Source organism: Lipotes vexillifer, unplaced genomic scaffold (assembly GCF_000442215.2).
Source record: "Lipotes vexillifer unplaced genomic scaffold, Lipotes_vexillifer_v1.1 scaffold387, whole genome shotgun sequence".
NCBI lineage: Eukaryota > Metazoa > Chordata > Mammalia > Artiodactyla > Lipotidae > Lipotes > Lipotes vexillifer.
Genome location: NW_006795399.1, coordinates 4,134,086 through 4,146,934, shown reverse-complemented (window position 1 = coordinate 4,146,934; position 12,849 = coordinate 4,134,086). Strand labels below are relative to the sequence as shown.

At 56.9% G+C, this 12,849-nt stretch overlaps 3 protein-coding genes across 5 annotated transcripts; 2 read left to right on the top strand and 1 right to left on the bottom strand.

Annotated features, from left to right (window-relative positions):
* The first annotated feature begins 372 nt into the window (after positions 1-372).
* BLOC1S1 (biogenesis of lysosomal organelles complex 1 subunit 1) lies at positions 373-4,079 on the top strand. Its single transcript, XM_007467769.1, has 4 exons — positions 373-532; positions 1,288-1,360; positions 3,458-3,590; positions 3,873-4,079. Exons 1-4 carry the CDS (start codon positions 472-474, stop codon positions 3,981-3,983), a joined length of 378 nt encoding a protein of 125 aa, XP_007467831.1. The 5' UTR covers positions 373-471; the 3' UTR covers positions 3,984-4,079.
* Positions 4,080-5,316: 1,237 nt separating this feature from the next.
* On the top strand, positions 5,317-8,864 carry RDH5 (retinol dehydrogenase 5). Of its 2 annotated transcripts, none has more exons than XM_007467767.1 (5): positions 5,317-5,466; positions 6,020-6,366; positions 6,534-6,792; positions 8,083-8,246; positions 8,530-8,856. In XM_007467767.1, the coding sequence occupies exons 2-5, from the start codon at positions 6,057-6,059 to the stop codon at positions 8,751-8,753; spliced, it is 957 nt and encodes a 318-aa protein (XP_007467829.1). In that variant the 5' UTR covers positions 5,317-5,466; positions 6,020-6,056; the 3' UTR covers positions 8,754-8,856. The 2 variants fall into 2 exon arrangements, with proteins under 2 accessions (XP_007467829.1, XP_007467830.1); XM_007467768.1 differs by having other exon boundaries at positions 5,383-5,466; positions 6,039-6,366; positions 8,530-8,864.
* A 1,209-nt stretch (positions 8,865-10,073) lies between these two features.
* Positions 10,074-12,723, bottom strand: CD63 (CD63 molecule). 2 transcript variants are annotated; one of them, XM_007467765.1, is made up of 7 exons: positions 12,523-12,723; positions 11,409-11,597; positions 11,167-11,241; positions 10,969-11,064; positions 10,728-10,862; positions 10,402-10,485; positions 10,074-10,232 (listed from the first exon to the last, which is right to left on the bottom strand). In XM_007467765.1, exons 1-7 carry the CDS (start codon positions 12,586-12,588, stop codon positions 10,167-10,169), a joined length of 711 nt encoding a protein of 236 aa, XP_007467827.1. In that variant the 5' UTR covers positions 12,589-12,723; the 3' UTR covers positions 10,074-10,166. The 2 variants fall into 2 exon arrangements, with proteins under 2 accessions (XP_007467827.1, XP_007467828.1); XM_007467766.1 differs by having other exon boundaries at positions 10,167-10,232; positions 11,409-11,540; positions 12,523-12,588.
* Positions 12,724-12,849: the final 126 nt, after the last annotated feature.

Here is a 12,849-nt window from a genome sequence, read left to right as displayed (position 1 = left end):
CCCCCCCCCCCCCCCCGCTAGAGGGAGGAGCTGAGGATCAACTGAAAACCGACCAGAGCTGCCAGGAGGGAACGGCCAGAGAAGGCAAAGAATTTCAATGAGTCCTGGAAGCCTCTGCTCCCGCAACAACCGAACCGTGATGGACAGCCTGGCAACAACAACCCTCCTGGGAGCCTGAGATCCAGAGGAGATTAAAAAGTGGTTCTGCAATGTGGGTATGAAACCCACATTCCCACACTCACCAAAAGTGAGCTCCCAATAAAGACAAGAGCTCACCTGGCCGTACTATCCCCTCCCTTCCCAGCCAAGATCCTCACTACCTACCACCCCAAGTCGCAGAAGGAGGGCGGTTCCGGGCCTCACGTGACACTGCAGCCACGTGACCCCAGGCCCAGCGGGAGCCGAGCAGCTCGTTCCAGTTCCGGGAGCCGGAGGGGGCCGGGCGCGCCCTGCCCCCAGCCCGCCGCGACCATGCTGTCCCGCCTGCTGAAAGAACACCAGGCCAAGCAGAATGAACGCAAGGAGCTGCAGGGTGAGCCAAATATCCAGTCCGTCGTTTTCTCTCCCGCCGGCGGCCTGGCCTCAGCCCGGAGCCTGGACCTTGAGTAACGGCCTAAATCCAAGGAAAGGCGCAGGCCAGTGGGCACGGGCATGTGGGAGAGGGAATTAGAGGAGTTTTTTGGGGAGTTCCGTTCTCTTGCCAACGGGCCCTGGTCTCTAGCAGCGCTCCAGTCCCCCACGGCAACGCCCCCCACGCTCAGTCTCCGCGGCATCCTAGCCCCGCCCTCTGTCACGGAACGCTGTGCCGATTGGTCCAGGGAGCCGCTCATCCTGGAAGTGGGAAGGAACGCTCCTGAAGGAGCCGCTCCTGAAGGGGGGGGTCCCCTGTTGGGGACCCGGCAGAGTTGGGATTCTCGGAGGCCTGAAACCACCGAAATGGGGGTGGGGCCCTTGTTTCCTGTATCCGGGCTGGGAATCCCGGAGTTACCAATCCTAAAACCAAGACATTGGGAAAAGCGTGCCTGAGAGTCTGGAGTCCTGGGCGCTGCCACAGACTCGTTAGCGTCCCCGGACGAATCGCTTCCCTTCTTAGGGTACCAGTTTCCTCACCGCTAAAATGAAAGGGCTTGCTTTATGTTTTGCAAGGTCCTTTCAGCTCTGGCACTCTGAGATTAGTTGAAATGTTCCCACAACTAGCAGAATAGTAATGAATGGGTGGTGGAACCTTAAGCACCACCCCTCAAAAAACCAAGTCTCCAGTCTAATCCCTTTTCCCCCTCCACCCAGAGAAGAGGAGGCGAGAGGCTATCACTGCAGCGACCTGCCTGACAGAAGCTTTGGTGGATCACCTCAATGTGGGGTATGAACCTCTTCCCATCAACACCAACCCCGCCCCCCCAAGTTTAGGCACTGGCAAGGTCTAGCCCTCAGACTGCTCTTGAGGAGATGAGATGTTCCGCTCGTTCCCCTATCCTCCCCCCACCCAGCTTAACTTTTATGGAGAGAGGCTTGAGCCAGCTCTGACCCCTAACAAGGGCAGAGAGGAACAGCTGCGGTTGTTGGAAAAGCAGCCAGATTTCCCCTTCCCAACAATAACTTCCCTGGTGCTCACAACTTGATGCCGTCTGGCCACCTCTCTTCACCCGTCCAAGTCCAGCTGTCACTTCCAGCGGGAGGGAGAGCACCGTCCTTCACCACAGCTTCCCAGCCCCTCCTTTTCCACCTCCCACCCTCTGGCAGACCTGGAGAGCAGCTGGCAGGAAAGAGATGGCACAGCTGGTGAGGGTGAGGGCAGAACCTATGCCAGGAGCCACCTTAGAGCCAGGCTGTCACTTCCCTTCCTTCTGGGTCTCCAGAGACCACCCCTTGCTTTGGTCCTAAGTGAGGATGCCAGTAATGACCAGTGACTTGGGAAGGAGCAAAGAACATTGTCTCTTGACCCTGAGTGACCCAGAAAAGTGGAGAGATGATGATCTGATAGCCAGGCCATCTGTTGGGAGAAAGGAGGCAGTATGATGCCTTCCACCCCAGGGCAAGTGGAATAGCTTGGTTGTGAATTCAGAGACTGAGTCACCCAAGTGAGCCAGACAGGAACTGTCACCTTCATTGCTCATCTCGGGAAGATTAGGGGGAGAGAAGGCTGTGGTTGGGGCCTCTGATCTCCCTTCCCTCCAGGCCTCTCCCTCCACACAGTGTGAATGAGAGAAAGCAAGAGGTCAACAGGGAAAATAAGGATTTCAGGAGCTCCCAGGGGAATCTTGAAGCATTGGGAGCACTCTGCCATGACTGTTTCAGCTCCTCCAACACCCCATACTGTGACCCAGCTGTCCCCCAGAGAGAAGGGACAGGGTCTGTGCCTTCCCTCCCTCCCACATTGGCGCCTCCTGGGCTCTGCTCTGTGGTTGGCCCAGGCTTCTCCTGCTTCTCTTCCTTTGCTAGGGGCCACCCCACTTTCAGCTTAGAGGGCAGCTAAGCCAAAGCCAGATTAGAAAGGGTTTTGTGTTGCTGCCCACGGCTCCTCTCATTCCCCAGAAAGGAAAACAAAGGCTCAGTCTATCTCAGCCCCTGTCAGGTGTCCTTTCCACTCTCTAGACAGCCCCCGCCCCGTCCCCTTGTCCCCTCCAGTCCCCACAGATTCCAGTGGGTGGGGGCAGCGGATGTGGAGTCTCTCAGCTGACCCAGAGCTTTGGGGTGGGGAATGAAAGATTCATCAGCCAACAAGGGGGAACAGTTATTGCACAGTTATTGCAGGGGGGGCAGGGGTGAGCAGGGGGCGGGGATACCAGCCTTGGGGCAGTAATGTAACTGCAGGCAACCGTGATCGAGGAGAATAGGAAACCTGTTGCCTAGAGCAGAAGGAAGAGAGAGAGAGTGTGTGTGTGTGTTCGTTCATCTGTGTGGGCGAGAGGAGGACCGGGAGAGAGAGCCAAGAAGTAGCCCTTGGGATATCTTCCCTTGACCCTGAGTTCCTGGGGAGGGGGTTGCTCTCCCATCCCACCCCAGATTCAGGGAGGAGCCCGATTTCCCTTCCCAACTTCTCGCACAGATCCCTGGCCTTCCAATCATTGCCAGATGTGTCCCTGCCGCTGGATTTCCCAAGCTTCCCCACGGCCCCTTTTCCCTCCCAGCTTCTTCCTCAGTGATACCCCTCAGCCCCACCAGGTTAACCCTCCCTTTTCTCACCCAGCTTCAAGAACTTCTCTGGCGGTAGGAAATGGTATGTTTCTGGTCAGCTCCTGGCTAGGCTCTCCTGGGAATCCTGGGAATGGAAGGAAGGGACCGGGCTCATTTGCATGTACATCGTAGTCATTTGCCTCACATCCAGGAATGGCCAAAATCACACGTTTTCTCCAGCCTGACTCCTGACCGGCCTCCCACTCTGGCAGTGGGGTATCAGTTCTAGAGACCACTCCCCACCAGCTGGGCGAGTTGACCTCCTTCCTCCTGCAACCTCTAGCGTGGCCCAGGCCTACATGAACCAGAGAAAGCTGGACCACGAGGTGAAGACCCTACAGGTCCAGGCCGCCCAGTTTGCCAAGCAGACAGGCCAGTGGATCGGGATGGTGGAGAACTTCAACCAGGCGCTCAAGGTAGGCCACGCTCCCTACGTCTCCGGCCACATCCTGCGCCCCCATTGGCCGCCTCCAGTGGGGTCACCTCAGGCCTGGGGTTGAGGAGGAAGTGGGGATCGTCCCAGAAACCCCAGAAATCTATGGCCCCAGTGTCACAGAAGCTAGAGAAGTAAAAGCAGCTGGTGGGTCCACGCAAAGCCCTTTCTAGGGGATGGAATGAAAGTGCCCCCATCCATCCCCTAGAGCCACACCCCACCCACCCTGACTCCCGGACTCCCGCACCCCACCACCACCTTCCAGGAAATCGGGGATGTGGAGAACTGGGCTCGGAGCATTGAGCTGGACATGCGCACCATTGCCACCGCGCTGGAGTACGTCTACAAAGGGCAGCTGCAGTCGGCCCCCTCCTAGCCCCACTGCCCTCCCCTCCCCCACTCCTCCTACCTCCCCCAGGCGGGCAGGAAGGCGGGTGACAGGCCATGAATAAAACACAAGCCTCCATTTCTCTGTGTTTGTCTCAAGGAGCTACTAGCTCAGCGTGGGGGGTAGGAATGGAAGGTTCGAAGACTCTTCCCCTGAGCAATGGTACCTTTGGGGTAGAGGCTGGAACTAGCTTCCTCTTACAAGCTCAACTCTCTTCTCCTCCTTGGGCCTGGTACCTGATGCAGGTACTGTTGGGTAAGCAGAGGGTGGGAGCTTCCCACCCCTCCCCAGAGAAGAGCAGGGGGCCCTCTCCCAAGCTTCCTAACCCAGGACTTCCATTTCCCGCAGAGGAGAAACAAGACAGGGAGCAGGCCTGGTCCAGCTCTGGCTCCCTGCCTCTCCACGTGCTCACGGCCTCTCCCAGCCTGGTGCTAAGCAGTGTCATGAGTCTGGACCAGTTGGGAGATTAATTCTTGGGCATGGGAGCACTTCAGGGCAGGGAAGGGGGAGGAGTGACAGGTCCAAGGTCACCAACAGAGAGGGGCAGCCACCATCCTTGATAGATCCCTCCTCTTAAGAATCTGTGACAGGACTTCCCTTGTGGCGCAGCAGTTAAGAATCTGCCTGCCAATGCAGGGGACACGGGTTCAAGCCCTGGTCCGGGAAGATCCCACATGCGGTGGAGCTACTAAGCCCGTGTGCGACAACTACTGAGCCTGCGCTCTAGAGCCCGCGAGCTGCAACTACTGAAGCCCGGGCACCTAGAGCCCGTGCTCCACAAGAGAAGCCACCGCAATGAGAAGCCCGCGCACCGCAACAAAGAGTAGCCCCCGCTCGCCACAACTAGAGAAAGCCCGCACACAGCAACAAAGACCCGACGCAGCCAAAAAAAATTTAAAAAAAAAAAAAAATGGGGCTTCCCTGGTGGCGCAGTGGTTGAGAGTCTGCCTGCAGGACACGGGTTCGTGCCTCAGTCCGGGAAGATCCCACATGCCGCGGAGCGGCTGGGCCCGTGGGCCATGGCTGCTGAGCCTGCACGTCCGGAGCCTGTGCTCCACAACGGGAGAGGCCACAACAGTGAGAGGCCCGCGTACCGCAAAAAACAAAAAACAAAAAAAAACGACTAAGCCTTGTGGAATTCAAAAATTTAGAAAAAAAAAAAAAAAAAAAAGAATCTGTGACAGAGGTGGTCAGGGAGCCGCACTGGAAAAGAGAGCCAAGCAGGGCACTGGGCGCTTCTGGCCTGTAGCAAGCCCTGGCTTCAACCCACAGGCCTCAGCCTTCCTGGCTCCTCCTCCCCCACCTCGCCCCACATGCACTTAATACTTCTGGCACCCAGTCCACCTGCCTCAGACTTTGGCCTCAGTGGTAGCTAGTGGGAGCCTGGGAAGCCCTGGAGCAAAGTTTCTCAAGCAAAGCAAAAGAAGAAACTTCAGGTGTTGGTAGTGCCTGCTAGCTTTCCCCTGAGAAGGTAAGAAGGGTACTGGGAGCTCGGGGGCTATGAGAAGACTGGCAAGATGTTCATGTATTGATAACTCAAAGCCTAAAGCTTTTCATGCACCTCCTCGCACTTTATCCCCTTTGATCGCCCGCAGCTCCCAGGTGGGCATGCTGGGTGTTAGCCCCACTTGGTAGATGAGAAAACAGGTTCAGAGACACAGTGAGGTGCTCGGCCTCACACAGTAAGCTTGGAGCCAGCAGGACTAAAATGCAGGGGCTCCGTATGTGTCTCCAAAAACAAGGCCCAGCTGGTTTAGCAGGAGGTAAGAGGTGATAACAAGATCCCTCTGCTCCTGTATGGCGGGTCTGCACACAGGACCCAGCTCATCTGGTTTTAGTTAATTTACCCACAGATACAGAGTCTGCCCAGATCTTCGCTTTACTTAGATGAACTGTAGTTTGCGAGTTATCTGCCAAGCAGATAATTTCTCAGTCTGCTCAAACCAGAGACTTCCAGCTAGGGGGAAGATATGAGGGGCGAGGGCTGGTGGGCCAGAGTAAACTAGACAAGTCTCCCTGCCCAGCTTCGGCTGCCACCTGCAGGTCACTTGGGGTCCGGCCATGTGGCTGCCTCTGCTTCTGGGAGTCTCGCTCTGGGCAGCACTGTGGTTGCTCAGGGACCGGCAGAGCCTGCCCGCCAGCGATGCTTTCGTCTTTGTCACCGGCTGTGACTCGGGCTTTGGGCGGCTTCTGGCACTGAGGCTGGACCAGAGAGGCTTCCGAGTCCTGGCCAGCTGCCTGACCCCCTCAGGGGCAGAGGACCTCGAGCGGGTGGCCTCCTCCCGACTCCACACCACCCTGCTGGATGTCACAGATCCCCAGAGCATCCGGCAGGCAGCCAAGTGGGTGGAAACACACGTCAGGGAAACAGGTGAGTATGGCAGGGGGCCACCGGGAACGGGGAGTAAGGTGTGCACTCGCAGGGGCTGTGGGAAGCTAGAGGGACTGCGGGGGAGGAGCAGGGCTCAGATCCTCCCGGAAAGGAGAGGGCCCATTGGAATGCCTCACCTACCCTGTGCCTGTCTCACCTCCCCACAGGGCTTTTTGGTCTGGTGAATAATGCCGGCATGGCTGGCATCATCGGGCCCACACCTTGGCAGACACAGGAGGATTTCCAGCGGGTGCTGAATGTGAACACACTGGGTCCCATCGGGGTCACCCTCGCCCTGCTGCCCCTGCTGCGGCAGGCCCAGGGCCGGGTGATCAACATCACCAGTGTCCTGGGCCGCCTGGCAGCCAATGGAGGGGGCTACTGTGTCTCCAAGTTTGGCCTGGAGGCGTTCTCTGACAGCCTGAGGTGAGGGGTGCAGGGCCCTGCTCCCAGTTCCCGGGCGGGGGAGCCCACTCAACAAGCAGATTAGCATCTGCCCTGCAGAGCTGATGAAAGCAGGGCGTGGGGGAAACTTAGAGACAGTTTAGGGCTCGAGTTTGTGGGTTCAAATCCCAGCCTTCTCTCATGTGAGCTTGGTGACCTTAGTCAGTTACTTCTCTTTTCCCCAGTTTGTTCCTTCTCTGTTAAATCAGGATGAGAAGGCCCGCCTCATGGGTGAGTAAGATGCGGTACATGTGAGGCCCCAACAGAGCCTGGCACGTAGAAAATGCCCCCAAAAGCCCGCTCTCATTCTTATTAATATTAGTACTAATAACAACTATCACTTACCATGAGCTAGTACCTCTACTGAACACTTTCTCATTCAATTCTCCCCAAAATCCTGTAAGGGTAGGTGTTAACACCCTTAGGTAACATAAGTTACCCAAGACCACATGATAGTTAGTGGGAGCACTGCCATGTATGCCCAGGTCTGCTTGCCTACAGACCCTGGTCATTACATTCTCCTGCCCCTCATCTTTAGACAATAATGTTCAAAGTCCCACAAGAGCACAAGGGAGACTTAAGGATGACACAGGAGCAGAGTTCGATTCCCCCAAGCTGGGCCCACCTCCTGAAGGAAGTCTTCCTCTGTCACCATCACTCAGCAAATAGCATCAATATCTACTTTTGTCCCTATGCCTTAGTCTTTTAATTTTCCAGTCAGCATCACAGAACACATACTTTTTACTTGGACTTCTGCAATCTGTGCCGAGTACTCCCGCCTTCCCCCAGCAAATACCAGTCTATATCCAGCACTTGGGGCTCAACCCTGTGTTTTGGGATCTAGGGACTGTGGTTCTTCCAGTTCAGGAGTTGGCAGATTGTGGTTCTCAGGCCAGATCCCGCCACTGGCCTACAAGCTAATAATGGCTTTTACATTTTGAAATGGTGACAGTGTAAATGGTTATATAAGTAGCTACATAATATCATTAATTTTAGATCTGCACTGTGGAAAATATTTACTGTCTGGCCCTTTAAGAAGTTTGCAGGTCCCTGCTCTAGATGCTAGATGAGAACACAAAGGAAAACAAACCTCAAAAATACCTCCTTCCCTCTGCCCCACTTGCCCCTCATCCCAGGGCAGTGGGGCTATCCCTTCCTGTCATGACCACTGACCCTGTGATGCTTTCCTATCTTAGCCTCCCTACCCATGTCACTGAAGTCCTCTCCCTATAAAGACAAGAACCCAGAAACCTCCCTCTGCCCCCACTCCAGGCGGGACGTGGCTCCTTTCGGGGTACGAGTCTCCATCGTGGAGCCTGGCTTCTTCCGAACCCCTGTGACAAACCTGGAAAGTCTGGAGGACAGCCTGCAGGCCTGCTGGGCACGGCTGCCTCCAGCCACACAGGCCCTCTATGGGGAGAGCTTCCTCACCAAATGTGAGTGATGGGCCCACGCAGGGGCATATGAAGGGAAATGAGAGTGCCACAAAGGCCAGGCTGTGGGAGGAGGTGGGTAGAGCAGTCAGGGAAGGGGTGAGGGTGAATGGGATGCCATAGAACACCCAGGCCATGTGCAACCTGCCCACTCTCCAAACTGGGGAGGGGACTGAGGACCCCTCTCACCTCTACTGGGCACCAAGCCCCAGGCCCCAGGAGATAAGGCCTGAGGTAGGCTGGAACGGGACAGGGACACTGATTACAACCATCCGCCGGGCTGCAGATCTGAGAGTGCAGCAGCGCATCATGAACCTGATCTGTGACCCGGACCTGACCAAGGTGAGCAAGTGCCTGGAGCATGCCCTCACTGCCCGTCACCCCAGAACCCGCTACAGCCCAGGCTGGGACGCCAAGCTGCTCTGGCTGCCAGCCTCCTACCTGCCAGCCAGCCTGGTGGATGCTGTGCTCACCTGGGTCCTTCCCAAGCCTGCTCAGGCGGTCTACTGAACCCAGCCCTCCAGCAAGAGGTTGTCGTTCAAGGCAGGGACTTTGATTTATTTCTGTCCCCTACCCTGGCACTGCCTGGTGCCTGGTACAAAACAGGCACTCAATAAATGTGTATTGGGGCTTCCCTGGTGGCGCAGTGGTTAAGAATCTGCCTGCCAGTGCAGGGGACACGGGTTCGAGCCCTGGTCCGGGAAGATCCCACATGCTGTGTAGCTACTAAGCCCGTGCGCCACAAGTACTGAGCCCGCGTGCCACAAGTACTGAGCCCGCATGCCACAACTACTGAAGCCCGGGCACCTAGAGCCTGTGCTCTGCAACATTAGAAGCCATGAGGATGAGAAGCCCGCACACCGCAATGAAGAATAGCCCCCACTCGCCACAACTAGAGAAAGCCCACACACAGCAACAAAGACCCAACACAGCCAAAAATAAATAAATTAATTAATTAATTAATTAAAATGTGTATTGTTCAAAACAAAACAAAAAACACTGTAGGTGGGTAAAAATGAAGGTGCCCAGTGGAAGACCCCATGTAACTCCTAACTAACCTAGGCTGACATCATCCAGGGTCTCTGGCCCATTTAGTACCTGCAAAACAACCAGCACCCACTCGGGGGCGCAAGGGGATTGTCTTGCATCTGTAAGGCATCTTTGAAGCTGCACCTGGAGGGATGGCCACTAGAGGGCACTGTTGGATGTTTCCTTTCTACCTGGAGTAAGGTTGAAATTCAGTGTTTGGAGTGGGAAGGGGGGCATGGGGAGGTGATGAAGAGGGGTCAAGACCAAGCTGGGTGGTTTCCATGGGAAAAAAGCCAATACCCTCTTAAATTCTCCTGTTATCTAACATAAGTCAAGAAGGATAGACATTGGCCACACAGGTATAAAAGCAACTTGTCACCATCCTGAAAGGAGCCAGGCCCCCTTGAGGGTCAGTGTGGCAAGGAGTTGCTGGGCCCTCAGAGGTGGGCAGAAGGCCAGGGAGATGATGTCGACAGTGGACGTGGGCTGGTCTCTCCCAGGTAGGACCTTTGTAGAGAATCCCTCTGACGTGGGAAATGGCTTCACGAACCCTTCAGCACTGAGCCTGGCAGCACAAGACTAGGAGACACGGAGGGCAGTGGGCCTCAGCCTCCTCGGGATCCCCACTTCCACTGCCAGCCCAACGAACGCCTTCAGCACAATCCTCCTTTCCTCCACACCCCCCAAAATAGGCCTGCCTTTCCAGAAGTGCAAACAGAACGAGGTCCCAGAGGACAGGAACATGGATGAGGAGGGGGAAGGGATAAAGTACCACTCTTTAAGACAAACTGAGACTCTCTCTCTTTTCGGTCTGAAAAAATAATCCGTTTAATTGAAAAACCTGGAGTATACTACCCACTCCCCTGGATGAGGGGGCTGAAAAGACTAGACCCCCTACATCACCTCATAGCCACTTCGGATGCTCTTCACAAGGCAGCAGGCAAAGACGATACCCAGGACCTAGAAGGAAAGACAGAGATGGGGGTGAAGAGGAGTCAGGGAGGCAAGGCACCCGGGACCCACCCAAAAGACCCCAAACACCACCAGGGATCCCCTCCCCAGGCCAGCACCTCCTGCTCAGCACCCTCCCACTGCCCCTAGATCCCAGATGCTCAAGGGCGTCTCTCACCTCCACAAAGGCAATGCCCAGGGCTGCTGCAGCCACCACCAGCACTTTGCTCCTCAGCCAGCCCCCAATCCTCTCCACACAGCCCTGAAGGGTGGCAGGCACACAAGACACCATCAGAAACTTCCCACCCACCTTCCTTGGACCATCTGTCTCTCCCCCACCCTCTGTACCTTTAACCCCACCCCTAGCATTCCCAAATTCCCTCCCCACCCCTGACGCCCAACTTCCCAGAGCCCCAACCCTCTCCAGCTCCACCCCGGGCCCCTCTTTCCTCCTGAGACATCTGCCAGCTTCCCCAAGCCCCCCCCATCTCAGCCCCTCCCTACCTCAGTGTGGATATCCTTCACGTTGAAATTAATCCCACAGCCCTGAGTGACATTGACACAGCAGGAGTCAGGGACTCGCTTCATGCTCAGGATCTTCTCCCAGTCTGTGTAGTTAGCCGCCCCGCAGCACTTAAACTGCAGAAAGATATGGGGGGAAAGGCTGTTAGGTGAACCTCCATCTTCAACATGGAGATGAGAATCTCCTTCCCCCATTACCCCTGCTCCCAGCAACCCCACTCACGTCTTCCTGCATACTGTCCAGGATCGATGCTGTGTGGTTGTTTTGGGGATAATTCTGCATCTGCTGCCGGAAATCCTTATTAAATTCTGATATCACCTGGGAGTAGGGAGGAGCACTGTTGAGGCCAGAATTCAGGGCACCTGGGTCCCAGAGTATCCGGGCCTCTGCGGCAAGGCTCTCCCCTTACTCCCTGCTTACCTTGTCTCTAAACACATAGCCAGCAATGGCTGCAGCCACCTCCACCAGCATGATAAGGGACAGGAAGATGGCAAACTGCAGGTGCAAAGGACGGGAGTCACCTTTGGAGTCTGGGTGAGAGGGGCCTGCCGGTCTCGGGAACATTCACCAAGGTTTCCCTCACCCACCCACCCCGACAAGCCCCTTCCAGAGAAATGCCCTCCCGCAGTCCCAGGCACCCAGGCCGGCCCGCACCCACTCACCGTGATCATAAGACAGTAGTTCTCCTTGCAGGCTCCACAGCAGCCCACAAAGGCCACCAGGAAGAGGAAGGCACCCACTGCGATGATGACCACGGGCAACAGGGAGCCAGGGGTGGCCCCCGGGGTGATGGTCTGATTCAGGACGAGCTGGGCCCCTATGCCCACAGCGATCAGCCCCACTGCAAAGGCCTGGGAGGAGGGCAGGTCAGGATTCAGAAGACCCACAACCCATCAGCCCTTCACGGTGGTGCACCCAGGACACAAGCGGAACCCCGCACCATAGAGACCGATTCTCACAGCTCCAGGAAACTTTTGACTCTGGGGTAGAAGGACGCATCCTTGCCCCACAGTGAGGGCTGGGAAATTGTTCAAGGCTCTCTGGGAGAAGGCAACCAGGAGGAACCACGGCTTCCTTCAAGCAGCTCCGCACCAAAAGCAAACAGAGAAGTTCCCAGAAAGCCTTGACCCCAGGACACATATTCCTAACAAAGAGCTTTGCTTCCTTTGAGCCTCTTCCTATGGGCCTCTAGGGCTCCCAGAACTGCCCTCTCACTATCCTCCAATGCCCACCACATCCTCATCAGCTGTGACTAGGGTTCCTCAAGCCAACTATGCCAGGGAGGAGAAGGGAGGAGGAAAAGGGGGTAAAAGTAGCCTGCCCCTTCCTGGACAAACAGTAGCCTCTCCAGCCAGGAGCCCAGGACGGGAGCAATGGAGGTGGGCAGAGCCCTTACCCACCCCAAGCAAGCGGGAGGGGTGATGAAGGAATGGCAAGGAATGAGGGAGTGGAGGGGGAGAGAGGAGGGTGGCGATAGCATCAGGCGGTTGGCTGGTTGCCCCACTGCCCCATATCACAAGAGACTGGGTCACCAGACAGGAAGGGCCCGGAGGGGTTACGGGGAGGGTGGCCCGCCATTGTCGGTCCAAACCAGCCTCAGAGGTTCCTGAAAGCTGGAGAAGAGGACGGCCGCGCTGGCCTCGGTGGTTCCCGGGCTTTCCTTCCACATCCGGTCCCCAGCTGCCTTCATTCCTGGCCCCTCAGCCCTCACCACTCCGCGGCCAGGTCTCCCCGCACCCTGCCAGCGCGCCCTCACCGTCCCCGCTCCCCACTCACGCAAAAGGCCAGCAGAAGAACGTAGAGCAAGAACTTGACACATTTCATTCCTCCTTCCACCGCCATGGCTGCCTGGCCTGGGGCAGAGGGGACGGCAGGGGGATCAGAACCTGTCGAGGGGGGATCTCGGCTTCCGAGCTCCCTGCCGGCCCTCGAGACCTTCCCTGCGGGGCCCCCATTCCAGGCCCCTCCCACCCGGAAACCCGCGGTCAGATCCACGTCTCCCAGCCCCCTCTTCTCCCCGCAGGAGAGGAGTGGGGGCGCCCGCCGCCCAGCCCGGACCCCGCCCCGCCGCCTCCGCGGCCCAGGACCCAACCCAGGGCGCCG